The sequence below is a fragment of the Corvus cornix genome, chromosome 17 (assembly GCF_000738735.6).
Source record: "Corvus cornix cornix isolate S_Up_H32 chromosome 17, ASM73873v5, whole genome shotgun sequence".
Lineage (NCBI taxonomy): Eukaryota > Metazoa > Chordata > Aves > Passeriformes > Corvidae > Corvus > Corvus cornix.
Genome location: NC_046346.1, coordinates 4,391,445 through 4,418,927, shown reverse-complemented (window position 1 = coordinate 4,418,927; position 27,483 = coordinate 4,391,445). Strand labels below are relative to the sequence as shown.

The 27,483-nt window shown below is 39.8% G+C and overlaps 1 protein-coding gene across 1 annotated transcript in view; it reads right to left on the bottom strand.

Moving 5' to 3' along the window:
* MED27 (mediator complex subunit 27) overlaps positions 1–27,483 on the bottom strand; it is an 84,205-nt gene that overhangs the window by 23,519 nt on the left and 33,203 nt on the right. The window contains exon 4 of the mRNA XM_010397762.3: positions 3,405–3,498. Coding sequence (XP_010396064.1) covers positions 3,405–3,498 — 94 coding nt within the window. The remainder of the gene's footprint in view (positions 1–3,404; positions 3,499–27,483) is intronic.

Sequence of the window (27,483 nt, the reverse complement as noted above, 5' to 3'; positions counted from 1 at the left end):
TCTATTTACAATTCCTGGCATTTGACCAACAAAATCTCACAAAAACCTTAAGGAGTCCACAGTTCCCTGTGCTGCTGCTGGAAATTAATTTTGCATAACACAGTTACTAGAGCTGATATAATTCTATGTTTAGTCTATTTTATACATAGTACTATTAAAAGATTAATTGAAAAATCACTGGTGGAGATTGGGATTAAACAGCACCTTGAAATTCCACAATAAACTGTTTTTAAAATCAGCCGAGGATCTCACATGGCTCTGAAAGGTTTCAATTATTTATGTGTTTGGCCTGTGTAGCATAAATCCAGACTAATGAGATACAATTGCTGTGTATAAATCTAAAGCATAAAAAACCTCCTCATTTTTTTTCCTCCTCAAATGTCTGGAGGAAGCAGTTAAATTTTCTCACAGAAGTTTGCAGCTTCTGGTCAGGGAGAGCCCAGCTGAGCACAAGGGTTACTCACCAGTGGAGTCTGACCAACAGCTCCTAATTATTACAGAATCCCAGAATGGCTGGGGTTGGAAGGGACCTCTGGAGATCATAACCCCAGAATTGTTGGGATTGGAAGGGACCTCTGGAGATTATCCCATCCAATCCCCTGCCCAAGGCAGGGTCACCTGGAGCAGGTGACACAGGAATGTGCCCAGGTGGGTTTGGAATGTCTCCAGAGAGGAAGACTCCATGTCCTCCCTGGGCACCTGTTCCACAGCTCTGCCACCCTCCATGGACAGAAGTTTGTCACAGAATATTCTGAGTTGGGAGGGACCCACAAGGATCACTGGGTCCAACTCTTACATGAATGGCCCCTGAAGAGATTGAACCCCCAACTGTGGCATTATTAGCACCATGCCCTAACCAGGGGAGCTCATCTCAGGGTTCTTGCTCATGCTGAAGTGAAACTTTTTGTGTTTTAGTTTATGGCCATTGCTCCTCATCCTGTCACTGGGCACCACTGAAGAGAGTCTGGCACTGACTTGACACCTCTTGGAGATATTTACATGGATTGATGAGATCCCCTCTCAGCCTCCTCTTCTCCAGACTAACCCGGCCCAGCTCCCACAGTCTCTCCTTGTCAGAGAGTTGCCCCAGCCCCCAAATCCTCTCTGTGCCCTCTGCAGGACCCTCTCCAGCAGCTCCTTGTCCTTCTTGAAGAGAAAGACATCTTCTTCCAGAATGAATCGTAGCGGTGCAGGTCCCACCTCTACAGCTTAGGACATAAACTGATTTCCATGTGCACATGAAGTTGTAGAGTCTGGGCTGAGACTTTCTCTCTTGGGTCTTTTTCCTAAAGATAATTTGTTTGGCAAAGGCCCCAACGTTTCTTAAGTTTCAAAGAGTCTCCCAGGCCTCCTTTCCCCTTCTTCCCCATCTCCCTCCAATAATTTACACATTTTTAAGATATGGATAGTGCTTACCAGTGTATTTGAAGATGAATGCATGTTTTTTTCTGGTAGATGGAATGAGGGTGTTTAAAGATGTTACAAAAACTGGACCTTTGCATAAAGGACCTTCCTAAGACACCAGGTGTGCTATGAACAGTTCAAGGATGAGCATGGTTGAGATTACACAGTTAGGTGATTAACTCTGGGCAAACAATGTGGCTGTGAAGTATTTTTAAATAAAATGAGCATTATCTGGAGCCTTTGGCATTGTGGTAAAGCACACTGCTGCAAGGGAGCAGCTCCAGATGTAACTTGGGCTAAGTTCAGAGTGAGAAATCACAAGTGCTGAAGAAACCTCCCTCCTTCTGGGGGAGGTGCTCTTCTCACTGCCCATCCCGCAGCACCTTTTTCACTAAAGGATCTGTGGCTGAAAACAGCAAAAGCTTTTGTAGCAGCCAGGGCCAGATGGAAAGTGCCATATTGGCAACATCAACTGAGACAGATGGGGAAGAGGGAAAACCTGGCTAAAAGAAAAAATGATAAACCCATCACACAATCACATACAAAAATACTTTAAAAACAATCTTTTTGATCTCTGATCCAAGGAAAATACACATACCACTGGTTCAGCATGGGGCTGGGATCTTGTAGAAACAAAAATGTCCTTGATTTAGAGAGCAACTGCCACATGGAATTCACTGTGTTACTGCTGCTGGTGAAGGGCGCTTCCTTTAGTTACCACCTAACCTTGTTCCTTGGCGGTCACATCCAAGATAATTTACCTTATTGCCTAAGTGTGCCTGAGTCTTGAAAAACATCATCTATTTCCTGACCGCCTCAAAAAGCCACCAAAAGTGGAAGGTACTTCAGTATGCAAAGAAGGGCTCCAAGAGAATGGAAAGCGTTTCAAAGTTAGAAAGCAAAACCAGACATTTTTTCTATAGCAAAATAGATAAAACACAAAGTCAGCTTAAGAGGAAATGCAAAAACTTGTAAGACTTATAACTTCTTAGGACTGCACTGATGAATCCCATTATTTTCTGGAATATATTGTTCCACTTGGTGAATCCAACAATTGCAGATTAAATGTTTTAATGCCAGCTGTTTATTTTAACCTCTGACTCAGTTAATCTCTTGTGAGTTTGTGGCTGTTCAAAGAAAGTTAATAATGAGATGTTAGACAGTTGATTAATTAAAACTAAATACAATTAAAATACTTGAAAATTAAAAATAATCACAGCAATAGTTGCTATAGCGAAATTTCCATGAGAAATGTGAGATGGAGAAGACTGAACTGGCCTCAGTTCTTCATCTGTGTATGTGGTGTTATTTTCTAGTTTTATTTAAAATTTGGCAAAATACGTGACTTCTGCCTTTCCCTAGAAGGAAATCAGCTCCCAGCAGCCACGCCATGGACTCCTCTTCCACTTTGCTGTCTTAGAGCTTTGAAGACTTCTTATGCTGTAAGCACAACAGCTGTAAAAATGGATGTGAACAACAGGTTCCTCTTCAATGAAATCTTGCTTGGTCAGGCAGAAATAAGTGGAATGTATTGGACTTGTTTATCTCAAATCCAGCCTTTACTGCTCATTTACTTCAAAGGTAAATTCTTAACTTCATCATACAACAGAAATTCACTGACCCAAGAGCAATGTGAACAAATTTAAATCATATTGGTTTCCTTCTTCTTTTCTTCCTCACAACATTCTCTTCCTTCTTAATTATCATGATTAAGATTCACTCATTGCCAAGTCTGCCGAAAACCACAGTGAATATTTGAGTTTGTGCTCATACTTCTACAATCACAAAAAAACAATAAAAAAAGCAATAGATTTCTTGTTTAAAGGGGAAATTCTTTTTATCACTTATTTGCCTAAGAGCAAGGAAGATGCTGCATTGCTGTGACAAATGAAGAATGGTATGTTTCTGGAAAAAAAAAAATCTTTAATAACCTGCATTTTTGGGACAGTAATTCAATTTGTTAAGAAAATGAATTCAAGGAATTCAATGATCCAACTTACCAGAAGCATTGCAGAGGTTCCATTTGGCCGGGAGAGCTGGATAGACATTTCAGGGAACATCCTATCAATCCGATTGATCACATCATCAACGTATCTACCAACCAAAGCAAACAGCAGCATTAGCACACAGGCTCTCTCTCACAAACTCAGATTATAAAAACTATGCTTTTAAAAAGCATTTATCCTTTTTAGTAATCATCCTTTTAAAAATCACCCTTTTTAACCCTGTTCATGGGACTTCCCTGAATCAATTTCTCTCTGATACCTGCATGTTTTTCAAAAACACATGCAAGCAATAATTCAAAAAGTTATTGATAAAGGAAACAAACCAAAGCCCTCTGCAAGTTGTTTCGAAAATCAATTACTCTGCCCTTAAAAACACTCACTCACTTAATTTTTAGTCCAAATCTGTCAGCCTCAAACTCCTGCCATTGCATTTTTATACTTTCTCCTCGGGGGGTTGAAGGACACATGATTAAAATTACTCTTCCAGTGTAGGAATTCACAGGCTGTCATGTCCTTACTCTCTCTTTGATAAACTAAACAGATAAAGGTTTTATCAAAGTCTTTGGATGATTCTTAGGGGTGTTTTTTTCCCCTGAATCGTTCCAATTTATTTCATGCACTGGTGACTCTGACATTGGCTGGTAAATTCCAGATGTTTCTCCGGAGCAATCAAACACAAAGGTAAAATAACATCCTTTCTGCTGGGTATAGTCCCTGTTTCTGCAGGCCAAGGTGAGCTGGCACACAGTTGTCGTTCCCTGGCATCAAATTAAGAGCTGACCTCCATTAACACTGAAAATGGCCTTACAGAGACCTTGTTTCCCAGGACACATCGCCCCAACCCATGGACATGCCTCCCATCCTTCAGCCACTCCTCTGGACACATTAAAATCCAAGTATTTGCTTTAGCAGTGTTTACAGGACAGTCTGTATCATCTGTGCACTCCATTTACAAACTCTGCAACTCAATCAGATCCATGAATGAATTCTTAAATAAAAGTGATTTCATGCTAATCCACATATGTGCTCTGAAAAAATAAAAAGACTTTGGAAAAATTGGGGTTGCCTGAGTTAGATTAACAGTAAAACTAAAAAAAAAAAAAAAAAAAAAAGCTAATAATTTCCCTTTAATCTGCTTAAACAAAGGCAAAAAAATGTTGAATTCTTGCTCTTCCAAGTAATTAGGTTCTAATGTTAGTGCTAAAACCCCCTGAACAACAGTGAGGTGCTATGCTCCAATTGCTACTTTGCAAAGGATTAAAACAATCAGGAAAAAAAAAACCAAATCAGGAAAGCTACACCTCCACAGCTGGTAAAGTCAGCTCTTAGAAGTAACCAAAGAATGAAATGAGTTATGACAATTTTGCACAAAAACCTTAATCCACACTTGTCATTGTGCAGAAGAAAGTTCCCCCATTCACTGCAATGACTCATTAGCACTTGCTGCTGATAAGCAAAGCCAAAAACATCCAGAAGCCAAGAACTTCCTCAGCACGGGGAAGGAGGAGGCTCATCAGACACTGCTCCAGGAGGACGAAGCTACACATGGACAGCACGAACCCAACTCATTTCAAACACTGCTGAATCCCAAACTTATTTCATACAGCAGGAGAGTTTATACTGTTTCATAAATGCCATTACTCCAGGCTCTGCAAATAAATTAATCTCTTGCTTGTGGGGGACCAGGGGTGACTGGCTGTGGTACAGGCAAGGAGAGATTCTGTGGTTCTGAACATGTCGTGATGCAGATTTTTGCATAGCTTAAGTTTTCCAATTTGCCAAGCTTTAGGCAGTAAGAAGGTAAAAACAAACACAATAAGAAGTTGCAGCAAACAAGACACTGACACAGTCAATGCATTAAGGAAGGAAAATGCAAGTAATTTTAAATCATGTGAACAACAGTTGGACTCAGGCATTTAATCTGCTTACGTCCTTCAGAAAATCCCAGCGGACACGTACACGCATCCTTTGAAAATGGGATCCAGGCTGGCTGGAGGTAATCAATTCTTCAAAGCCTTTCTTAGATATGATTATTTTTAAATGCAAAACTTGTCTTGACCAAGAGGCTTAAAATCTGACTCGAACCCAACTGTCACCTTTTACTTTGTGAGTAGTGTAAGACAGAACGGGGAATTCACAGGGTTGTGAAATCTTCCCTTTAAATGAAATCACACATACAGCAAAGCAGAAATCTTCTAATTTGCATTAACAACCTTCTGAAAGCACTTAAAGGTGACTTACTACGACTTTTTGGGCTTAGATGTCTGTTATTTTGTACTGCTTTTCATAGACCAGTTGACAGAAGGAAAGTTAAAACCACATGCTCCAGGAAATGTGATGTTTTACTCTGGGAACTCTATCAGGACCATCCACACAGGCAGCCTTTGCTTCTCTTCCCAGTCAATGGGATGTCAGAGAAGATCCCAGACCAATGGAATAAAAGAGCATTGACACACATAGAATTGTTTTGTGCCCCTATGCCTTTTTTCAAGCAGCCATCAGGCTTTTCTGAGCACTCATCAGAACAGAAAGATTCTTGAACAACATACATATAATGACTCAATTAGTGTGACTGCATTGGGCCCTCAAATATAAAATGACAAGCAACCTAATCTAAGGCAAAATTCTTCTGTAGATTTGCCCTTCCAAGAGGATATCTGGTAAGACATCTTGTGAAGGGATGGACATGAGAAATCAGACACAGAGAAGTAATGTAAAAGAGTAACTGGTGATGACTTCAGAGAAAACTGAGAAACACATGATAAAGAAGAGATAAAGTGCACTCCTGAGGCTGTCTGGAAAGAGGGTCAGAGAAAAAGCTGCTGTCTGGAACTTATTTTGTAGAACTGAAATACATAAATTTAGTGCCAAAATAAGCACTTACAAAATTTACACATCTCTGTCCAGTTTTAGCTCAAAATACGATAGTTCCTATTTATGTTACAGAACCTCTTGCCCAGTCTCAGAAAAGCAAAGCACTTGAGGATGGAGAAAAGTCTAATTTTACTTTGCCAACAAGCACTCCTAACTTCTGACGTCCCTTGCACATCTCAGTTCTCTCCTACATACAAAAGATGATGGTTGGAATGAGCATTTACAAACCCAGAGGAAATAACGCAAAGCGGGGAAAAGCAAATGGCAATTGATCTGCTCAGACACTTTGCCTATTTTCATCTTAAGAAATTAATGGAATTCTCAGAATTACACACAAGATGGAATTTCATGTCCTAGAACAGGCATTGTTCCACCTATGAAGGGCTGAATAGTGTCTAGACAAACTCCCCATCGCTTCTCCAGGACGCAAAGGTTGTTCAGAAAGGTTTGAAGTCAGACTGCAAAAGATTGCAGCCAGTAATCCCCATTTTACAGCACAGAATTTAAACTCTTTATAGACAGGATTTCATATTGTGAACTATCCAAGGTCTCAAAAAACATTTAACAACTTCTCATTGCAACATCCTGAGTTAGTCCCATTCTATTCAAAAAGGCTTTAAGTAACTTCATCAATGCCTGCATCCTAATCCAGATCCATATGGACCTCCTAATCCAGATCCCTAAACATCCTACTCAGAAAAGAACAACAGACTCAACCAACAGGACTTCACCTCATTAAATCTTATCAAGCACTGAAACAATTTCCCCAATGTAATTTTACTGGTCTGAGAGGAGATTTTTAAAACATCTTAAACAGCAGGTTTGTACCAACTTCCCTCTCCCATTTTTCCTTCTTCTTTCCTTCATGACAGAGGTTCATGATTTTTAAGGAGGTATTAAAATTGTATTTTAGACACAAAATCTTTACTTAGAAAATGCTAATAGTATCATTCAGGGGTTTGCATCTGAATGTGCAGAGCCAGCCAGCCCATCAGATGCTCTCAAAGGCTGTCAACGCTATAAATCAGTACTTTTATTTTAATGTAGAAGAGTAATTTTTTCCAAACATGCCAGATTAATACTACAAAAGTCAAAACAAAATAAATCTACTTAATGAACATCAGCAATAACTAAAATTAATTCAAAACATTGCACTTCAAATGAAGCCTTGTTATGAACACACAGAAAATTCAACACTAGAACAAAGTAATAGAAGTATTAGTTGCAAAATCTCTCTGCCATTTTGCCAGTAAGTGTACACATCAATCCTTTAGTCCCTATTAACAATGCCTGGAACAGGCAGAAGACACCTTTGAAGCCAGTTAGAAAATACTGTTTAGAAAGGCCTAATTATCTATGCAAAACATTCACCGAGAAGTTTCATGCTAAAACATCAGGTTGACAATGCAGAAATAATTCAGGAACCATTTCTGTAGATAAATAGTCTTGTACCATCTCTTTGATTCACATTAAGGCCCCCCAAAAGACAGCAATATAGAAAAGTAATTCATTATAAATGCCTTTCAATTCCACACTGGACAGATGGCTTCGCTCTCTAATGTGACCTCTCTTTTTCTTTTTTTTTTTACTTTTACTGGATTAGATCCAGCAATCCAGTGTTAGCGTGATGTTTAGCAGCTCAGACAAGACTTAAATAGCATTTATCCCACACAGTGTTTCACTTGCATGCTGTTCATTTTTTCCACTCAATACAACAATTTAAAGATTAGAAATATAGGTATTATAATAATAATTTTATTTTGGAAGAAAGAAGATTTTGCTAGGTGATCTTGGGAAGATGGAGAAAAAGAGAGAAGGGGGGAAAAATACACATTTGTAACATGAAAGAGGTTAATCTTTCCTATACACTCAGTGGAGAACACCACACATAAGATGAAAATAAACTCTACAATTCTGCTGAATCTGGATTCATGATATTCTAGAGAGCAACAGGGGAAACTCTCCACACATCCTCTCACTTACTAACATAGTATTTACTTGCTCACAGATTTTAATTTTTTTTTTTTTGGCTTTCAGTTCATATTTTCAATCCAGTTAATAATTTCTTTTCACATGTGTGATATTTCAGAAGCATGAGCTGGCCCTGCTGCACATGTTGGGTTGGTTGATGGAGGCATCGGGGGACAGCGTTTGCCTGCACTCATTCCAAGACCTATGGAACAGCTATTTTTTGCAGAAACAAGACTTAATATACAACTTAAAGATTTTAGCAGCAGCAGGATTTAAAATACTACAGACTTATAAAGAGACTTAATAGTTTTCAGGCAGCCTGATTAGAGAAATAGTACATTTTCACACATACAGGGTAATCACAGTTCTAGTGTGATTTATTCATCATGGAATTTAAGTTTTAATTTGATTCAGTTACCTGCTAGGCAAGTCTCTGCAGGTAGCAAATTCAAGTTGATAGAAGGCTGCTCAGAAGCATCAATTAACAATAGTTATTAAAACAGTGACCTCTGCCAGCTTTGGTGAGATGACACTTCCTGCTTGGATAGGCAATGAAGAGCGTGAAAAGAAATTCAACACCACTCACGCTGAGAAAGTGACTTCATGTCTCGAGACTAAATTAGACAGCTGGCACCATCCCTGACATCTGTACAACAATCCTGGAAGTCTCTGCCTCCTTCTCCAAATTCCACAGGTTTTCTTGTTTTTTTTTTTATTATTGTTAACACAGGCCCTTGCTTTTCACTTCTGTAGAACCTCTATAAAATGCTCACGGTTTCCTGGCTCCAGTACTAAACTTGCTTGTTTTGAGCAACTTCTCCTCCAGCTAGGAGTTTCCTTGCCAGGCTGTTTTCTCATACAGTTGTTAACACCGTCCTCTTGTCCTTTCTGAACAAACTGCTTCAGCAGTTTCCTCTCTCTTCTCACCCAATTTCCAAGTTTCTCGTGGTGGAAGATTCCAGCCAGGATCCTCTTGGCTCATCTTTCTCTTCCCTCCTCATCTGTACACTGACTTGGTCTTTGCTACTCCTGCAATGCCTCCATTCCTGCTATAAAATCTTTATTCATGACACGTCAGAAAGGCAAAGTGTTCTTTCAAATAATTACCTGACTTCTAACTACCAGGAGGTGAGGTGAGGGCAGAAGGAGCAAATCTGAGCTGTGCACAGTTCTTCAGTCTTGAGGCTAAACCACAGAATGAGCAGGAGGGAGTTTCAGCACTGGAGAGCCTTGGCAATATGAATCCACAGGTGTGGGAAGAAGTCAGGATGTGTGGGCTGCAAGGAATTAATTTGCTAAGACACAAAGGTCCTAAGGAACAAATTTGTGCCCAACTCCACTCCACCTTCAGAGGAGAAGGAAGACAACACACATTTGAAAGCACTGAAAGATCCAAACCTGAGAGAAGGGAGACTTCCGTGTATTCTTACAAATCCGCTTGTTTTCAACTTTGCTACGGATGTTATTTCGGTCATAGAGGAATTATGCTTTCTTATTGAGTGGATGCAAAAGATTAAGTTATGTGCCTAAATAGTCTAGCAGTGTTTACACATAAACACAGGGTGGTCTGCTGCAAAAGCATATGCACACAGAGCTGTATCAAACACTCGCCATCTGCACTTCTCACTCACAAAAGGCCAAACCTGGTACAGCACTTAAGGATGCATGTGGAATCGTTTGGACACTTCTCCAGAAGCCAAGACAGAGTGGTTAAGGGTTGGATTTACAAAGACATTTAGAAACCTGAGGCTGTGATTCAACTATTTTCAGGCTTCAGCACCAATAGTGACATAAGGCACTGACACATCCCCTCCTGCACAGCATTCAGCCCCCTCAACTGTGCTGTAGGAGCTGGAGCTCACAACTGAGCTGGCTTGAAAAAAAAAGACATATTAGTTTAAATCTAAGCCAGTTTCATGATTCAACTCCCTGTGTGGCTGCACGCACCGTGTGCCAGCACAGCTCTTGCTGGCACTACACATCATGGGCCAGGAATGCTGTACACTGGGGTCATTCTATTACAACAATAAAATATTGGTTTATGGTAAAATGTTGTTACTTAAACGGCATTGTTTATACAGCAAACACAATTCTGAATTCTTCAGTGCCACCGTGAGTCCACTGCTAAGTGACGTGGTGCAGACCTGCTTGGAATGTCCTCAAAGTCTGAGCTGACAGTGATGGCACAAATGAACACAGATTCTGCTGCTGAAGGCTTTTGGAATGCAAACCTGCCGCTGAATCAAACAGTCTCTGGACATCTGTACATTTACATTAAATATGAACACACACCTCTGTAACACACTCTGAAAACACACGTTGTCGGTACATACTTTGCTTTTTAAGACAGAGCAAAAAGACATCTGTTCACAACACTGAATTCCAGTGCACCACCTTAAAAAACGTAGCTTTCATGAGGAAAACTTGGAGTTACAAATAGAGACCTTGCAGTCCAATTCCCAGGGCTATTTTATTATAGCACTGAAATAGCTTTCCTTGTACTTATGTGGAATGCTCTTCAAAATGCCTTTAATTCACAGCAGTAATCATGAGAGGAATACGGATATCAGAATGTGTGAAAACTGGTTAACAAAGCAAGCATGCATCTACTTTACAGTCATCACCAGGATCCTGCCTGAGCCTGCACTGGTCTGTGCTTTATAGAAAGCATTAACTCCTTTATACACACCTTGAGAGGAAAACCAGCCCTCCCTTAACCATGCAGCATCAGTGGTACAGTAATTTCAGAACCAAAACTCCACAGCACATACATGTTGTTTATATTTCCACTTCTTCATGAAACACAATGTTGCACCACAACCCAACAATAAATGCTAACAGAAGTAATTTCCAGGGGCCTGGGTAAGAATCAGAATTATTACATCAGTGTTTATCTACAAAGATTGCTCCTGAATTATTCCTAACTTGTCAAGCAATTTGTGCTCCACACATCAGCCTAAATTTGCACATGCACACACGTTTCCATACAGCAGAGCTGTCTCAGAATTCCTCAGGAGAAACTCAAGCCAAGAGACCCAGCCAGAGTCCTTTAAAAAGGAAAAACAGCCTTTGCATACACACAGAGCTGTTCCCCATGGTGTTCCAAAGCTGGATAATGCCCCTCTACCCTCTTGGGGTTCATCTGGGGTTGCTGGGTCAGTGCTCTGTGGTGAACCCCCCTCTCCTGCACTCCCAGAGTTCTGCAGTGAGGGACAGGGGGTTAAGCTGATGCTGATCTCAGTAAACACCAGACGGTGCTTTGTCAAGGGCCTCAAAGTAAGGCATCAAGTTCAGTCCTGCTTTGAGGCAATGTGATGGGCTGGGATGGTTTCTAGCCCACCTGCCCAGCCAGATTCCCAAGGGAATTGAGTGGGGCTGTCTGCCATCTGGGAAAGGCCCCGCTGTGCGGACTGACCACCTGATGGGATCCTGACACTGTGCATTACTCCACACTGCCACTGAACTTGAGCTCAGCCTTCTCAAGCTAGAATTCAGTATTTTATAACATGCTATTTTCAACTCTGCTACTGAAGATTTACTGCAACAGCAAAGCCTTCTCACTCTCTTTCTGTGTGCTTTATTTCTCCCTCAACAGAGCAGAAATTACAGTACTTACCTCCTTTTATGAACAGCAACAGATGATGCATGATACCTATTATTTATTCTATACTTATGAGAAGCAGAGAGATTTTATCTTTGGGTGCAGCAACTGATGAACAGGAAACACAGGATGTTGTGCCCAGTTAGACCTTTAGTAGACTGGGCTTGACCATGACAGACACTGCTGGCAGGAAGAGATCTTAGTGATCACTTCTCTTAGGCACATCAACTCCCAGAACTTAGTGAAGGCACCACAAATTCCAGAGGCTGGGAGGAAGGGAGGATTAAGGATCTAATATATAGAGAATAGCTAATATATCAAAACAGGAGAGCAGAGCAGACCGTTTCACACACAGGACCAAAATACACAGAACTAGCCAGTAAAGACTCAAATTTTAGGCTTCATCAATAGACTTCAAGCGGCCACTCAAAAAAAAATCATCCACTTCAAGATCTAGCACTTTGTTAAAATTATAAATTGTGGTATGAACAGGCAAGTCTTAATATCGCTAGTTCTAAGGGTACTTAGGATACTTGATATCAGCCTCTAAGGATCCTTAAGATCAATTTGTTCTTCTGTAATTAAGAGGGAAGCAAAGGTGAAGAAGAAAGCAGAAAAGATGAGATATAAACGTTGTACAGCCCACTGCAATTTATTACACAAACGTTTACCCATTTCAAATTTTGTGAACACTTACTTTAAGTTTTCTTGAGGGAATTTCATAATGAGTCCTGGTTTTTAGCTCTTCAGAATTATGCTCTGACCAAGTACTTCGATCTGCCTGTGATACTACAGAGATAAAAATCTATCTTACAACTCAGAGGTTTATCAAAAGACTCCTTCAAGGTCATCTTCACACTTCAGTAGAAAAACTGAAGATAACAAGTACAATTAGGCATTTATAAACTTAAGACTCTCCCAGTACAAACATTTAGGAGAGACAAGCCCTTCAAAAACATTATTTTATAAAAAATACGCTTTCATCACTTCTTCCTCCAGCATGACAAGCTGTTCCTTAGGTTGAGATTTTTTATAGGGCTTATGGAAATTAATTGCGTGGCTTCCGCTGAAAGTCAGCGTGGGGGAGGAGGGCGAATTCCCTTGAGGAAATTCTCTGAGAAAAACTCTTTCCTTGAACAAGAAAGTTGGCTAAAGGAAAGGGCTCATCATGGCTGTAACTCCTGGGCTCAGTGAACACAGTCCAGACATGGCAGCAAAGCGACAGCAGAAATTCACTGCACCTTTCTGGCCATTTTCCCACTCTTGTAATCAGATTCCCTCTCATTTGTTATTTCCACTCACACAAGGATCATGTGCAGCCCCAGCAGAGACCAGAGAGGTTTTAAGTTCACTGTGGCTTTTGAAATGTTGGAGCCTCTGAGCTGGAGTTTAAAGTCCTTCATGGGGCTGAGAGCTGGACTAAAGCCAAGTACCACAGTAAGAAATACAGAAATTCAGAAGTGTAGTCTTATACCTGCAACGCTTGACATCACCTGCAGAGCTTCCCTAAAAAGTAAAACCTAAGCTAGCATTAATGCCAAACATATCTAAAGTAGAATAAGCCCTGCAAAACTACCATGTCTGGGGCAGTCAGGGAGAAAAGCTCAGCCTACTAAAAAATAACATGATTCTGTTTATGTAGGTAAACTAAGAGAGAGAAGTGCCCAAGTGAAATCCAAGGAATGAAGATCTCCCAAGGTAAGTACAAATATGATAATTAACAGTGCCTAGCTTAGTTCCTAAATACGTTTCCCTATCCACTTCATGAGTATCGAGCTCAAAACTCGTGGAGAGCAGATTCCTTTAAGGAATGTCAAATCGGTTATTCAAAGTAGAAAAATTCTAAATTGTCAGATAATTTCTAACAGTAAATAGGCAGAGATTAGGGAAAAAAAATAAGGACAGTCTATGCATTCACAGTCCTTTATTAAAAACAAACAAAGAAAAAATGAAGACTGTCCACTGTAATGTGACTGAGTGGTACAAAATAATCCACCAGTCCCTGGGACTGTACTTGGTGAAAAGCCAGCAGCTGTACTCTGCCAAACGACATCTCGAAAGTGCTGCCAGGGAAGGGCCAATAAAACATTTCTTGCAGACCCTGCAGACAACAGGAGCCTGATGAACCCTTTCTGATGAGCAGCCCCAGTGTCTGGCCCGTCTGTCAATGCCAGTGGCTCTCAGCAGGGAGTGGTTTATTATTCTAATAAGGTGCTCCAGTAAAGAGAGGGTCAGCCCTGAATCACTGCCATGAGAAGATTTAATTAGATTTTTACACTGGCTAAAGACATTCCCTGCACACACACAAAATCTTAAATTTGGAGATAAACGACAGTGTATTTTAAGGCAAGGTTACTCTTCCTTTTGTTTTAAACATCCTGTTTCTGTTTTTCCTTTTCTTGAGACAGCTGTTTTACATTACAGTTACACTGTCCAAGCTTAAAGTTTTCTTCTGGAAGAGTTCAGTAATTTTCTGATGAAAAACTCACTAGGCAAACCTGCTGAAGTACTCCACCTAATACAGAGCTCTGTAATTTCCTAGGAAAATCTCTGAAAACCCATACCCAATTAAAAATTAGAAAAACCCAACAAAACAACCCAAATTTGCTTCACCACAGAGTAAAAGCTGTAGAACAGATTGATATTGAATACATGTATACTACATACCAATGTATTATTGTTAATATGCTGTTTTAATTAAAAATATACTGGATAAAGAAGAGAAAGGGGCTCAGCTGTATTAGTCCACACAACTGCAAACTACCTGTATTAGCAGACAGAACGTTTATTAAGGGTAACCTCATATCAAAGATTTTTCTAAAAGCCACCAGAGGAACGTTGAAGTCAACCACGAGCGCCAGGGCCATTAGGGCTGTATCAATCATTAGGAAACCATTATCTCAAATTCATGCTGCTACCAGGATACGGGTTCACCCAGTAACATGACAGCAAATTATATGATTAATTAGCTCCCACATAGCTACTGTGAATCAACCAGTTGAAACCGATGCCCTACAGAAACAGATAAAATATTACCAAATGGTAGCTATTGGCTCAAAAGATCTTCCTACAGTTACACTTTCAAACACTGGTGAATTTGCAGATGTTTTAAGGGAGCTCCCCACCCATGCTCACTTTGCATTCACTCCTCAGTGCACTGACGTGCACTTCTGTGTTTGATTTTTCTTTCACCATTTAATTATTTTCACTTTTTTTGCCTAATTGCAATCATCAAGTTTCCTGTAGATTCAAAACATAAACTACACTGGCATTCATCTAATGGCACCCGTTCTTAAGAGCACTTCAGAGGCATTTTTAAAAAGGAGACAAAATATATGTCATTGACTGTATTGTGTAACTATTTGGCAAAAGACACAATGAGACAAACATTGCACAACAACTCTGAAAAGGACGATGGGAAAGCTGGAAGAGAAAGCTTAACTGAGAACAAAACAAATTAAATTACATCCACCACTGAGAACCTCCCTGCTTGAACTGGTGTCCTGCACCCCACCCCATCAGCTGAGTCAAGTGGTGAGAAGTCAGCAACAGCAAAAAAACCAAAACATGGGCAAACAAAACAAATGGCTCATTTTATTCTTTTCAAGGGCTTTAAAAACCCCTAAAGCACATGTGTGTACAAACACTACCCAGTATTACAGTGCTCAGTGCTACCTGACACCTGGAGATGCTCTGCTCACTCAGAGCTGAACTCTTCTCAGTACATCCTCTCCTTCACACTCAGGAGATGGGAATGAACTAGTTATTTAGGATCTGAAAACAATAGAAGTCAACTATGGAGAGACCTTAATGTGAGAGAAAACAACTTCATCCTTGAAACTCTCCGAAACAAACCAGAGCAGGCTACGAGATAAAGAGATATTTGAAACAACTTGAAATCTACAGACCATCCAATAACCAGGTTCTCTGTGCACCTTCTTCCCACCAGCATTTTACGATATGTTGAGAATTTCAGCAGAACGAATTTGAGAGATTTGCAAAATGCACACCTTTAAGACCCAGTACTTATTTACTGACACATCAACAACGCAATTAGTGCAAACGCAAACTGTTCACTTGCCTTAAGAGCTTTTTGGCGGAGAGTGATGCCTAAGACATCAAAAATTACCTGGCTTTAATACATACCAGCATAGAAACAGATGATTCAATCACGGCACTGCTGAGAAATGCAGAAGTACAGAGCAGAACAGAAAGAAGGGTATTACACTACTCAGGCTTCAATATCAGAATCTTTATCCCTATCGATGACTTCATAAAAAACTGAGGGAAGACAGCAATTGTGGAACAACAAAAACAAATTAGTAGCAGCAGATAATATTTTAGTTGTACTAGCAAAAATTATAATTGATTTTCTGTCTGTGGTGTTAAAGTTGCTATCTTTGCTCTGAAAATAAATTTTCATTTAAAAAGCATAATCACATGTTAAAATAGTTCTACCTGGCATTTTCTGTCCACAGGCTCATTTTACAAGAGGGATACAAGAGCCACCATTGCTCTGTCACGTCAAGAAATCCATTTCACTTCCTTAGGAATACCTAAGATTAGAAAGCATTAAATTTGTTTATCATCTACTATGCTGTAAAATCATGTTGTTGAAGAAGGAACCTTTTGTCTAAATGAGGAGCAACTTTCAAACTAGAAAAGATCATGGAAGCATCAACACAGAAACTGTTTTTAAGCCAAATTTCAGATTTTACAAAAATCATGCAACTGTTACTTCAAATGCCAAGCACTCCTCCTTGTAGCACTCCTTTCAATTAACTCATCAGCTTCTCACTGTGGGATTTTGAAGCAAGCTACTATAATCTACATTATTACTTAAAGTAGTTTCTTCAAAAATATCTGTTTTCTCCTTCCATCAGCCACCGCCCTCAAACCGTCCTTCTCAAGGGTTCACAAGCAGTGGGCTTTCAGCTCTTTTCAAGACCTGTCTACATGGCACACACGAATCTGTCATGAGCAAAAGCATCATCTCTGCTGAGCAACTGTCAAAATGCAAAAGCCAAAATGAAAGAAGGTTCTGCATGTAAAACAGGGAAGTAGAAAAGCCTGGGTTTTGGCTTCAGGGCAGCTCAGCTTTGCAGGGCTATTTTGGACACAGAAACTACATTCTAACTTGAAACGCATCAAAACCGTAGGGTATTTTTTGCCACTCCTAGAGCACATTTGATTTTAATACCAAACACTGAATACAACAATCAGCAAAGGAGCTCAACAATTCAGAGGCCACAGAAGTTTAGGCAGCTTGACACACACTGACAGGCTCCAGCCAGGCTTGTGTGTAATTATTTCATGTGTTGGCACTTTGTCTTCCATCACTGAAATGAGCACCTAAAGGCAAGAACACAAAGGATACAGGATAATACATCACCACTCACTTACCACAACAAATGCTGACAGTGGATACTCAGAGCTTCCTATTAGGCCTTGCAAATAGGAATTATCTGGTCATTCATTCCTCACAGCGTGTCACTCCTGGACTCTGGATTTTTAAAAAAATTACTTGGTCTTGAATAACCAAAATTAAAAAGGAGAAGTCCAGACTCTTTCCCTGGATGAAGGCATCTGCCTTGTGGTGTGGTTAATGCCTCCTCTTATCCCAGCTTTGTACCAATATTGCTCGAGTCACTCCCAGCATTCCTGCACAGCTTCCAGATGATAAAATTCCCACCATTCCCATGGGGAAACTGAGGCACAGAACAACTCAACAAAACAGTAATTTGCTCTGCAATAACTTGCTTAGGAGGCTCTGCATCTTTTTTAATTGCTTTCAAACACACATGGCACAGAATGAAAAGGCTGAACACTGTTCCACAATCAGGGATTGGAATCAAAGCATTACATGCAACAATGGAGCATAATGATCCTACACAGAATACAATCTTCATTTCATTTCATTCCATTCCAGGCAAGCTCAGTAAACGTTAAATAAGTGATTCACTACTTTACCACAAACTCTGTGCCAAACTCTTACTTACTTTCCCAAAACTGAGTTTCAAAGAACAATCTTGAGCAACACAAAAGCATAAATTTAATTTCAATGCAAAAACTGCTGCATTAAGGTGCCTTTGGTTGCTAAAATTAGAGGGCTTACTATAGGATTCCCCTGGCCATGACTCACAGACAATAAAGACACGGTGTGTAGCCACAGAAAAAAGCCAAAGCCAAGTCTGCCAGTGTTAACAACGTCTTCCCTGTCCAGTTTTCACTCCCTATGTTACCCATGCAAAGGCAAGAATTGGGTCAATACACAGACAATGAGGTAAATGTATCTATGTCAATTAGCAGCGTTCATCACGCTATTGATACACTTATTTTCACAATAACACACACGCTGCTGAGTAACATCACTGAAATGGAAAGGATGGTGTTACTCCTGTGTAGGTAAAACCTACACAGCAAAGACCAAGTGCCTTCCAAAATTAACCCATCAAGAATGGAAATAACAGTAGAGCAGCATCTATAAAGGGATGAAAATTGAGTCACTTCACCCAGCGAAACTTCTAATGGTTCCGTTTTATTTATTTTTTCCCACTGTGTGTTGGGAAAATGGGCCTAGAAAATAACTGTACCAAAATACTTCAAATCATTTAAAGTGAAGATTATATTTAGAGGAGAAAACTATGAAGTCATCAGCTGGAATTTGCTACCCCAAGCTTTTTTCATTTAACCCATCCATAGGGTTTCTTGTAAACACACAAATACCCAGAGAATGCCCTAAAGTGAAATTAAAAAGTAATAACAGTTATTTTTAACAGCAGGTAAAGAAAGCAGAGCAAAGCAGTTCTCCTGTGTATCCTCTGTAGTTAGAAGGGACATTTAGGCATCCTCTCACACCCTGCAGTCCCACCATGAGCACAGCCAGAACCCGGCACCACCACGGTCCCCAGGGATGGGAACAGCCCCCTGAGCTCCCAGGACACCCCCATGGTGCAGTTCATCACTTGGGAAAACTTCACCCTTTGTAGAGTTACTGCTGAAACTACATGGGGCTTTAATTGCCTTTATTTTTAGGTAAGATGTGCATTTTTGAAGTGTTTTTCCTGTGACACACACCTAGACCTTCCTTCTCCTCAAGGGTACAGGGTTCCCATTTGAAAGCACTTTTATCCCCCCTCCCACTGTTGCTGCTTAGTTCTCCTCTCAGACAGACAAAGGTTACTTTGTAGAGGTACAAAAATGAAGTCATTAATTAATACATCCACAAAGAGCTTATATCACATTACACAATATGATTATACAGTAAAGCTGGTCTGGCTGAGCCACCAAAATATAAAGACCTTCTCGCTCCACCTTATTCCAGCTCTGCTCTTCCTGCTCCTCATCTCTGACAAGGGAATATACAACCAATGCAGATGGAAAGATTTGCTGTAATACATTTTTGAATTTGGCAAGAGGCAGTTTTAATTTATTCTTTTCAGATTGATTGTCTGCTGCAGTCAAGCAGCCTCAAATCCCCATCCCCCAAATAGCAAAGCTAAAAAAAAAAGGGAATTGGGGGGGGTGGGTTTAAAACAATCCTATTATAAAATCACAGCTTTAGCAAAAGCTTTGATATCATTATTAGATTCATACAAATTTTCTCTCTTATCTAGCTTGTTCCTCACTGTCTTAATTAGTTCAACCACATGTAGTTTGTGTTCTTTTTAACTTTTTTTTTTTACACAGAAACAAGCAGTTAAACTAGTATTTGCAGTCTTTAATTACACATTAAAATCTTCATCCTTAACTTTCTTTGTTACTGAAAGTACAGGGATTCCCTACAGTGCAATATTAATGTTCTGCTCTAAATGCTGCAAGGGCATCTTCTAATGGTTGGGACTGTGGAACAACTTTTAATTAATTGCCACCTTTTAATGGCACGGTTCTCACACAAACATTACCTTTAAGGCAAACATACATCAAAGAGTCAGAAATTTGCTCTTTCACAACAGAGCTGCGCTCCCCAGTAACTCTCAACTCACTAAGGGTCTGCTGCTCTGGATCTGTGCATGTTCTGGAAACAGCAGATCAACACTGCTACACGGCCCAGAGTCTCCAAAAAGATTCATCTTTTCCACTTCCCAAATACAGTGTTCCAGTTAATCTTCCCCAAAGTAGATGGCAATGATTTCAAATCGCTGTGCTCGGTCACACAGGGCTCACATCACACTCACAACAATCCTATTTTGGGGATTATTTGTGGAATATGACAACAAAATGTCAACAGCCACCAGCCCCAGGTGCTTTCTGCCTCATGTCTCCATGACAGGCACGTGCACAGAGCTCATCACATTGGTCCACAGTGGCTCACAACACTCTCGTAACAAGAGCTCTACACACAGTAAAGAAATTGTGAAATCTTAATTGCATGCACTCTCATCCCACAGTACTTGGTTAGAAGAGTTGTTGAAAAGTGAATAAATAAAATAGATTTTTCCTCCACGTTAAAATACACTGTGAAGTTTTACCTACTAACCAATGTTTCCTGCCCAGAGAAGCTGTGGCTGCCCCATCCCTGGCAGTGTCCAAGGCCAGGCTGGATGGGACTTGGAGCAACCTGGGATAGTGGAAGGTGTCCCTGCCCATGGCAGGGGGTGGAATGGGATGAGCTTTAAGGTCCCTTCCAACCCAAACCATTCTTTGCTTCTTTAATGCATATTTCAGTCATTTACTACGGATAAAGCAACATCCAAGATCCTTTTGTATTGTATGGATAGAAATTATTCTCCTGTTACTGAATATCATAAGGAACATTTCGTTTTAGTCAAAGTATTTCCTTTGGACAATCTGTGTTGATCAATGCCTGCTGGTTTTTTGTAACTACTTTGTAAGAAAATATGCAGCTGCATAGTACTTAATGGAATGAAATTAAATTCAGCATATAACTACAGCCAAAAAAAAAAAAGCATTGATTTGGCATAACAAAACAAAGAAGATTACTGTAGAAGCCCCTGCTGCCAGATATGTCAACACATTAGGAGATTAAATCAAGATTAAAATGTTTAAAAGAACTGTGTTTCTAAAGATGCATAGAGCAGCAAAGCTCGTGTTTTTTGGTATCTAAACAGGTTACAAAGTACGTGTGAAGTCCCAAAGTTAACATGATGCATAACCCAAGTGAACAGCACCGAAAACAAAGCAGAGACATCAAACAATTTAAGAGCACCTATTTTAAAATTTACCTGTTACACTGAAATAAAATTTCAAGTGGATTATTCCCTTCTGCCTTTTTTGGAGAAGAGTTTGATAAGGTATCTTTGGCTACAAATAGTGAGATGACCACTGTTATATCCCAGGTATGTTACTGGATTTGATCTCTCTGGAGTTGCCTAATAAAGCCCTTCATGAAATCAAAACTGTACTGTGGAGTTTTTTCTTTCCAGCTACACTATACTGAGTGCTAAACAGTAAATACCACATAACTGAGACAGATTGCCATTACATTTAATAGCAGACTGCTCCCCCCCACCATATTTAAACAAAACACACCCAAAGCAGCAGGATAAAGCAACAGCCAGTCACAGAGCTCTGGAACATTTGTCCCTGCTGCTGACATGGGCAACTGGGAAAAAAAAAATCTGTCTTTAAAAGCTTAGACTCATCTCTCATCCAGATGACAAGGACTGTCACTCACTGGTTTTACATCTGAAATCCAGAAAGGACAATCCAACACCCACCCAAGGGCTGCTCCTTTGGAAAACTCAGTTCAAGACACGTTAATGATGTGTTATCACCCTGGAATTGTCCCATATAATTTGTTACACAGATGGGTTCAGTCAAAGGAGATGCTTCCCCACCGTTGGGATTCCACTGTCCTGGCCACACAACCCCCGAACAAACTGCAATCAGTATGGGAGTCAGGGATAAATGGCAACACACTGCAACTCCCACTACAACAGCTTCACAAAAGAGCTCTGCAACAGGAGTTCAACCATTAACTACAGATAAAAAGAAAACAGCACATTGATGTGATCCAAACTGTACACAAGACACCAAATACTAAAATTAATGTTCGATCGACATGATACATAACTGCAAAATAATTAAACTTATTCTTGTAAATATTATTGTCCTACAGCATAAAGAACTAATTTTTAATCTTTTTTTCTTTCACATAAAAGGGGATTAATTTGTGGAGCAAAAGGGTCACATGTTTCAGCAACATGTTCTTTTACAAGTTCCTGTTGCACTGTCTCGCTGAAATCAAGCTAAAGGAATTCCGTGAGAAACTTAAACATGAACAGGGATATGAAATGAGCTCCCAGTATTGAAAGATATTGAAAACTGATCTCTTCCTTATTAATACAATTCCCCATCATGTACAAAAAGATATCTCCATGTTCCAGAATGCAAACAGAGTTTTAATCTTTAATTACATTCTCAACCTCAGCTCTTCTGGAGAGAAGTATAGATGTGGGCCTGAGGATTATTGCTTTATTACATTATCATCTCCGTGGTATTTAATGAATATTGATACTTAATGCAGCTCTGCCAGTACAGGCAAAGAAGAATTTCAGAACTGCACAAAGAACTTCCAATTATTTTTCTCAAAACAGAAAATACAGCCACACACTTTGCTCTTCTACACTTGAATACTTCAGGAGGAGGCCCAAAGATTGGAGTCCAGCTCCTGATACTGAATTATTGCAATAACAACATTTGGCATGTTAAATAACCCCACCCCTACACCTGGTGTCACACTGAACTGAATCAGATTCCTCATGGAATCACAATGGTTTGGGTTGGAAGGGACTAACACAGCATAATTTAAACATGTTCTCTTAAAAAATACAAAACTTATGAACCTTTATTGGCTTAAGCATGCTTTGCCATTACCTTAAGAATAACCTGCCTCTTTCTTACATACTGAAAATCCCTGAACATAGGAAGAAATTAGATGCTGTTTATAAAACAAAATGCTGAAAAAACACTTTCCTCCAAAAAACTCTTGGCAAAGGGTTCATCAGGATTTTTCTTTAATGCAAAAATGATAATTATACAAGTTAAGTTCCAAATAATTTCTTTTGGCACATCTGATGACTAGGTGTATAGTTTTATATATCTATATAAATGTTAAAACCAGCATAAAACCAGCAACTTCTTAATTTAATACTAAATCCTTCCTTAAGAGTCAATTTCAGTATTCTGAAGAAAGCTCTTGACCAAAGCCAACAGAATCTGACAGAACTAATTATATGACAGAACCATTAAACAGGTAAGACATTAATGCTATGACAGAACAACACTTTGACTATGCTGGTATTGAATCAAGCTCCAACAAACACAAGAGTTTGGGATATCTGTACAGTTCTGTTCCAAATCCAGATGAACAAATACCTGCTGAGCCAGGAAATTAACTCTCTAAGGAGACCACTCACTATGGAGCATCTTTAGCTAATGCAGCTCCAAAGCATGCAGGAAGTATGTATCTTTTGAATATATCCTTCTTCTCTAGAAGAATCGTCCAGATGAATTCTGAGGTGTAGACAGCAGATTAGAGACCTCCTCCATCTCACCCAGAACAAGCAGCAGAAACAAACTGGCCATTCAGAGTCTCTATATCCTCAAGTTACCTCCTAAAAGAAAAGTTATCTCCACAGATTTTTTTGCTCATTTATCTCGAACAGTATCATAGGCAGCAGTGTCTTTTCCTTTATTAAAAAAAAAAAAAAAAAGAGAAGAAAAGTAATTTTGCTGGTGTGCTCCTAGCCACAGAGTACAAATTTACAGAGATTTTTACTCAATCTATTACAATATTTTCACTGTCATGTTAGGGTATACATCAGACCACAAGAGATTTACAAGACAAGCTGAAGAGCCTTAAAATAAAAAAACTGGACTCTCTTTTACTCAAACTTCTCTGTTCATTGAGCCTGAAGTTGTCAAACAAGAGCCAGACTCCCACTTGTTTATTGTTTATAGTGTGCTTATTTCTCCAAAACCACAAAGTGACAACAAATGACCCTAAAAGGCACAATAAAGGGCAAGAGTCTCAGTACCTTCTGTGGTGATCAAGTTCTTGTTCTGGCAATTTTCTTCCAGACAAAGACGACAGATGATTAATCTGGGAGCACTGAGAAAGCCCCACGCAACAGAGCTATCAAAGTCATGGAGTTTGCAACCGAGACCCCTAAAAATTCCCATTAAAACTAACTGACCCTCTTGTGTGTGCGCCACTGAACTCTGCTGCAACAATACAGACAACATCCTGGGCTTCCTCTTTTCTTCCTTCTCCAGCTCACAGTGGCTCACTGCTGTTGTTTTCCAGCTGGACAGTGACACACCAGATTCCCTGGGATCCCAGCACGGTGATCCAGCAGCAGGAATTACCTCTGTGGGCTCCCTGCTTTCAGCATCCCCTGAGAGAATTCTGCTTCCTCAGGGTCTCGGAGACAACTTCTTAACTGCAAATTTGCTTTTGAGATGTGGTGCCAAGCAAAATAATACAAGATTAATTAACTGCACCAATTACTACATTTCAAGAGGAAAAGAAAAGCTACGCCGTCATTTCTTATTGTCTTTATTTATTGATTCCCAAGCAGGAGCAGCCACCCTGGTTTCCAGCAGGGCTGCAGGCAGACGCTTCCCCAGGCACTCAGAAGGAGCTGACAGCTCTCAGCACTTTAGCAAACACTGCCTTGAGATTCCTTAACAGAAGGAAGGAACCAGCAGCCAGATGAGAGGCATGTGAGGGAACGCATCCATTAGCACGTACAGGGAGATGTCTTGTTAATAGAAGACAGAAGGAGGGACAAAGCAGGCAGAGAAAGCAGCCAGCAGTTAGTCATTTTCTCACACAGATCATTTGGCTGGGAATGAGACACACATCAATCCAGCCTTCCTTTCTGCACTTTCAGAGCCAGGGAAAACCAATACTGAAAAGCAAAACCGAACACCAAAAGGCCTCTCTTCAAAACTCCTCAGCACCCTTAGAAATAACAAATAACAAATAGTGAGAAAATGTAGATCTTCCTTATAGTGGTTGCATAGGGCAGAGAACTTCCATTTGCAACACCACCTTTTGGATTCAAAATTGCTGCTGCTGTTTCATATATTTACTAGTGAAAAACTAAAGCTTCTCACCTCCAAACCAGAGCACATCAGAAGACAGCCTAAGGCTGGGGAGGAAAAGGGGTGAGAGCCCACCAAGAATCACTTTTGCCATCAGCAAAACCTTTTCTCCAGCTCCTTCTGCGAGTGTAAAGCAGGAAGAGATGGCTGAGCCTCGGACAGGCTTGGGTTTGCTTTGTTTGACTGGATTCTTTTAAAAAAAAGGCATATTGGAGAGGAAAGAAGAAAAGCAGAGCAGAGAGAGAGACTGAAGGCTCAAGTGAGCAGTGAATTGACACTGAACTCGATTTTTCTGCTGTATCACCCCCTTTATGAGGAGAAACACCATTTGGGTATGTTTAGTTTGTGGAATACAACCCAAGTCTCGCCCCAGCAGCAAAGATCAAAGACCTGGATGAGCAAGAAAATTGCTCAGCTCACACCACTGCCACCGAGAACGTAAAGCGCAATAGCAAAAGTTACTCATGCAGTTTCTTCAAGGAAAAGGACCATAAATAAACAGATTAGTAACCTGCCCTCTAATACTACCTTTAACTCAAATGTAGACATGTTTACTAGCAAACTAGCCATGTGCAAAATCTGCGTAAGAATAAATTGGTTTTAGGAGATTCTTTGCCCAAATCATCACCTCTGATACCTCCTGAGCAACTGTTTCCTGCGTTCCTTTGCTGGCAGACAGGAATTACTGCAGTGTTGATATTTGCTCCAACCTGCTTTCCCGAAATGACATTTTGGCATACAGCTGGTTTCAACTACTTCTGTTTAAGAAAAGCTCTAGATAATACAGTTGCTCTGAACAACATTTAAGAAACACTTGACTCATTGTTACTCAGCCCAATGACTTTTCACTGAACTTAATTTTAATAGCATACATCAAAGCAAAAATAGACCAAGAAATAGTTACCCCTTTCTTGACGAATTAATAAAGCTAAAAAAAAAAAAATAAATCCTTGAATTGCCATGGGAATATTAGTATGCAGGATGCCCTTTCAAGGAGATCTGTAGTTTTGCACCTGGATGTTTTCTTTTTTGCATTTTATAAAGAATGAAGGGGAAAAAATACCACTGCATGATTCATCACTATTTGCATGAAACTACAGCAAAATCAAGATATTAAAATCCATTTGTCACACCTTTTTTTTTTTTTTAAATACTTTTCATAAGCCTATTTTCATAAGTCTTTTCACAATCTGCTTCTGCCCTGTGTTGGAAACAAGATATTGAGCCCAACCGGTATTTGATTTGCCTTAATATCACTATTATTCTCTTAAGACATACCGAGATAGCAAACAAGAACAAATATGGAAAGGTCAAAGAGAAGCCAGAGAGGAGGAACCCAGTGACAGATAAAGGGCCAGCTCAGCAGAAACACATTTTCCCTGTGAATAATGCTGGAAGTGGTAATAAGATACTGAAACATAATTCAACTACTGGCTGAAGTTTAGCTACCACACTAAAATTTCAGTCTATCTGCAGATCCTAGATAAATCCACCACTGAAGGAAAATCATCTACAGATAACAAGAAATATAATACTTTTAAATGTGTGTATTATGTATCTCACTTAAGATTTATACAGCTGCAACTGTTTAAGAACAGATTTTTCTATGCAAAAATAGAAGTTAGCTCTTTATATATATTGCTATTAACAAGAGATGCCATGATTCAGAAATAAAACAAAACCCACCAAAATATTTTAAGACCTCTGAAAAAAACTGTGTCAACTGATATCACAGTACTCCAGTTTACAGACTGCCTGGAGAAGTCCATTTGAAGCTCCAGATACCCCAACAAAGGAGGAAAACTAATCAGCCAGTTTGCCACAAGAGACCCCTATTCCATCACACATATCAGAGAAACAACATCTGGTTTTGAACTACTGCTGGAGCCCCTTCAAACTGCTCTCCTTTGTCGGATATATTGGTAAAACAATCAAGCATTTTATGGATTCTTGAATTACCAGCACTTTAAAGTTAATATACAAGGGGAAAGCTCTATTGACTCTGATTTTTTTCACACTTCCTTTAAGGAAGAAACACATTAAACATACACCTGTGAAATCTGGTGACAACATGGACTTTTATTATTGCAACTACGAGGTTTTTGGTAGCACAGTGTTTATACATCAGTGACTCTTGTTTTGTGGAGAAAAGCAGGCAGTTTCCACAAACTACAAGGATGCTCAGCACAATGAACAATTGCTTAGCACTTCATTTTCTACATAATAATCATTTTCTTACATGTAACTAAATATTTCAGGCGGTTGATTAATTTTTAAGCTTCGTTGTGGACATCTCTGTGTTTCTGGCATCACTACATACAGTCTGCTTAAAGTGTTGATACTCTCTGTCCTCAAACAGTTTCTAAGTGTCCTCATAATTGCTTGTCACCTGTAAAAGAGGTTTAGATCCAATGCAAAATTAACATATGGTGAACAGATGGACTCGGAACAGACGTTTGCCGAAAAAGTACTCACACCAAAGACTTTCTGGCTTCAGTCTTTCAGGACCTTCAGAAAAGTCCTACTTGAAGCTCCAAGTCATACTAATCAGGT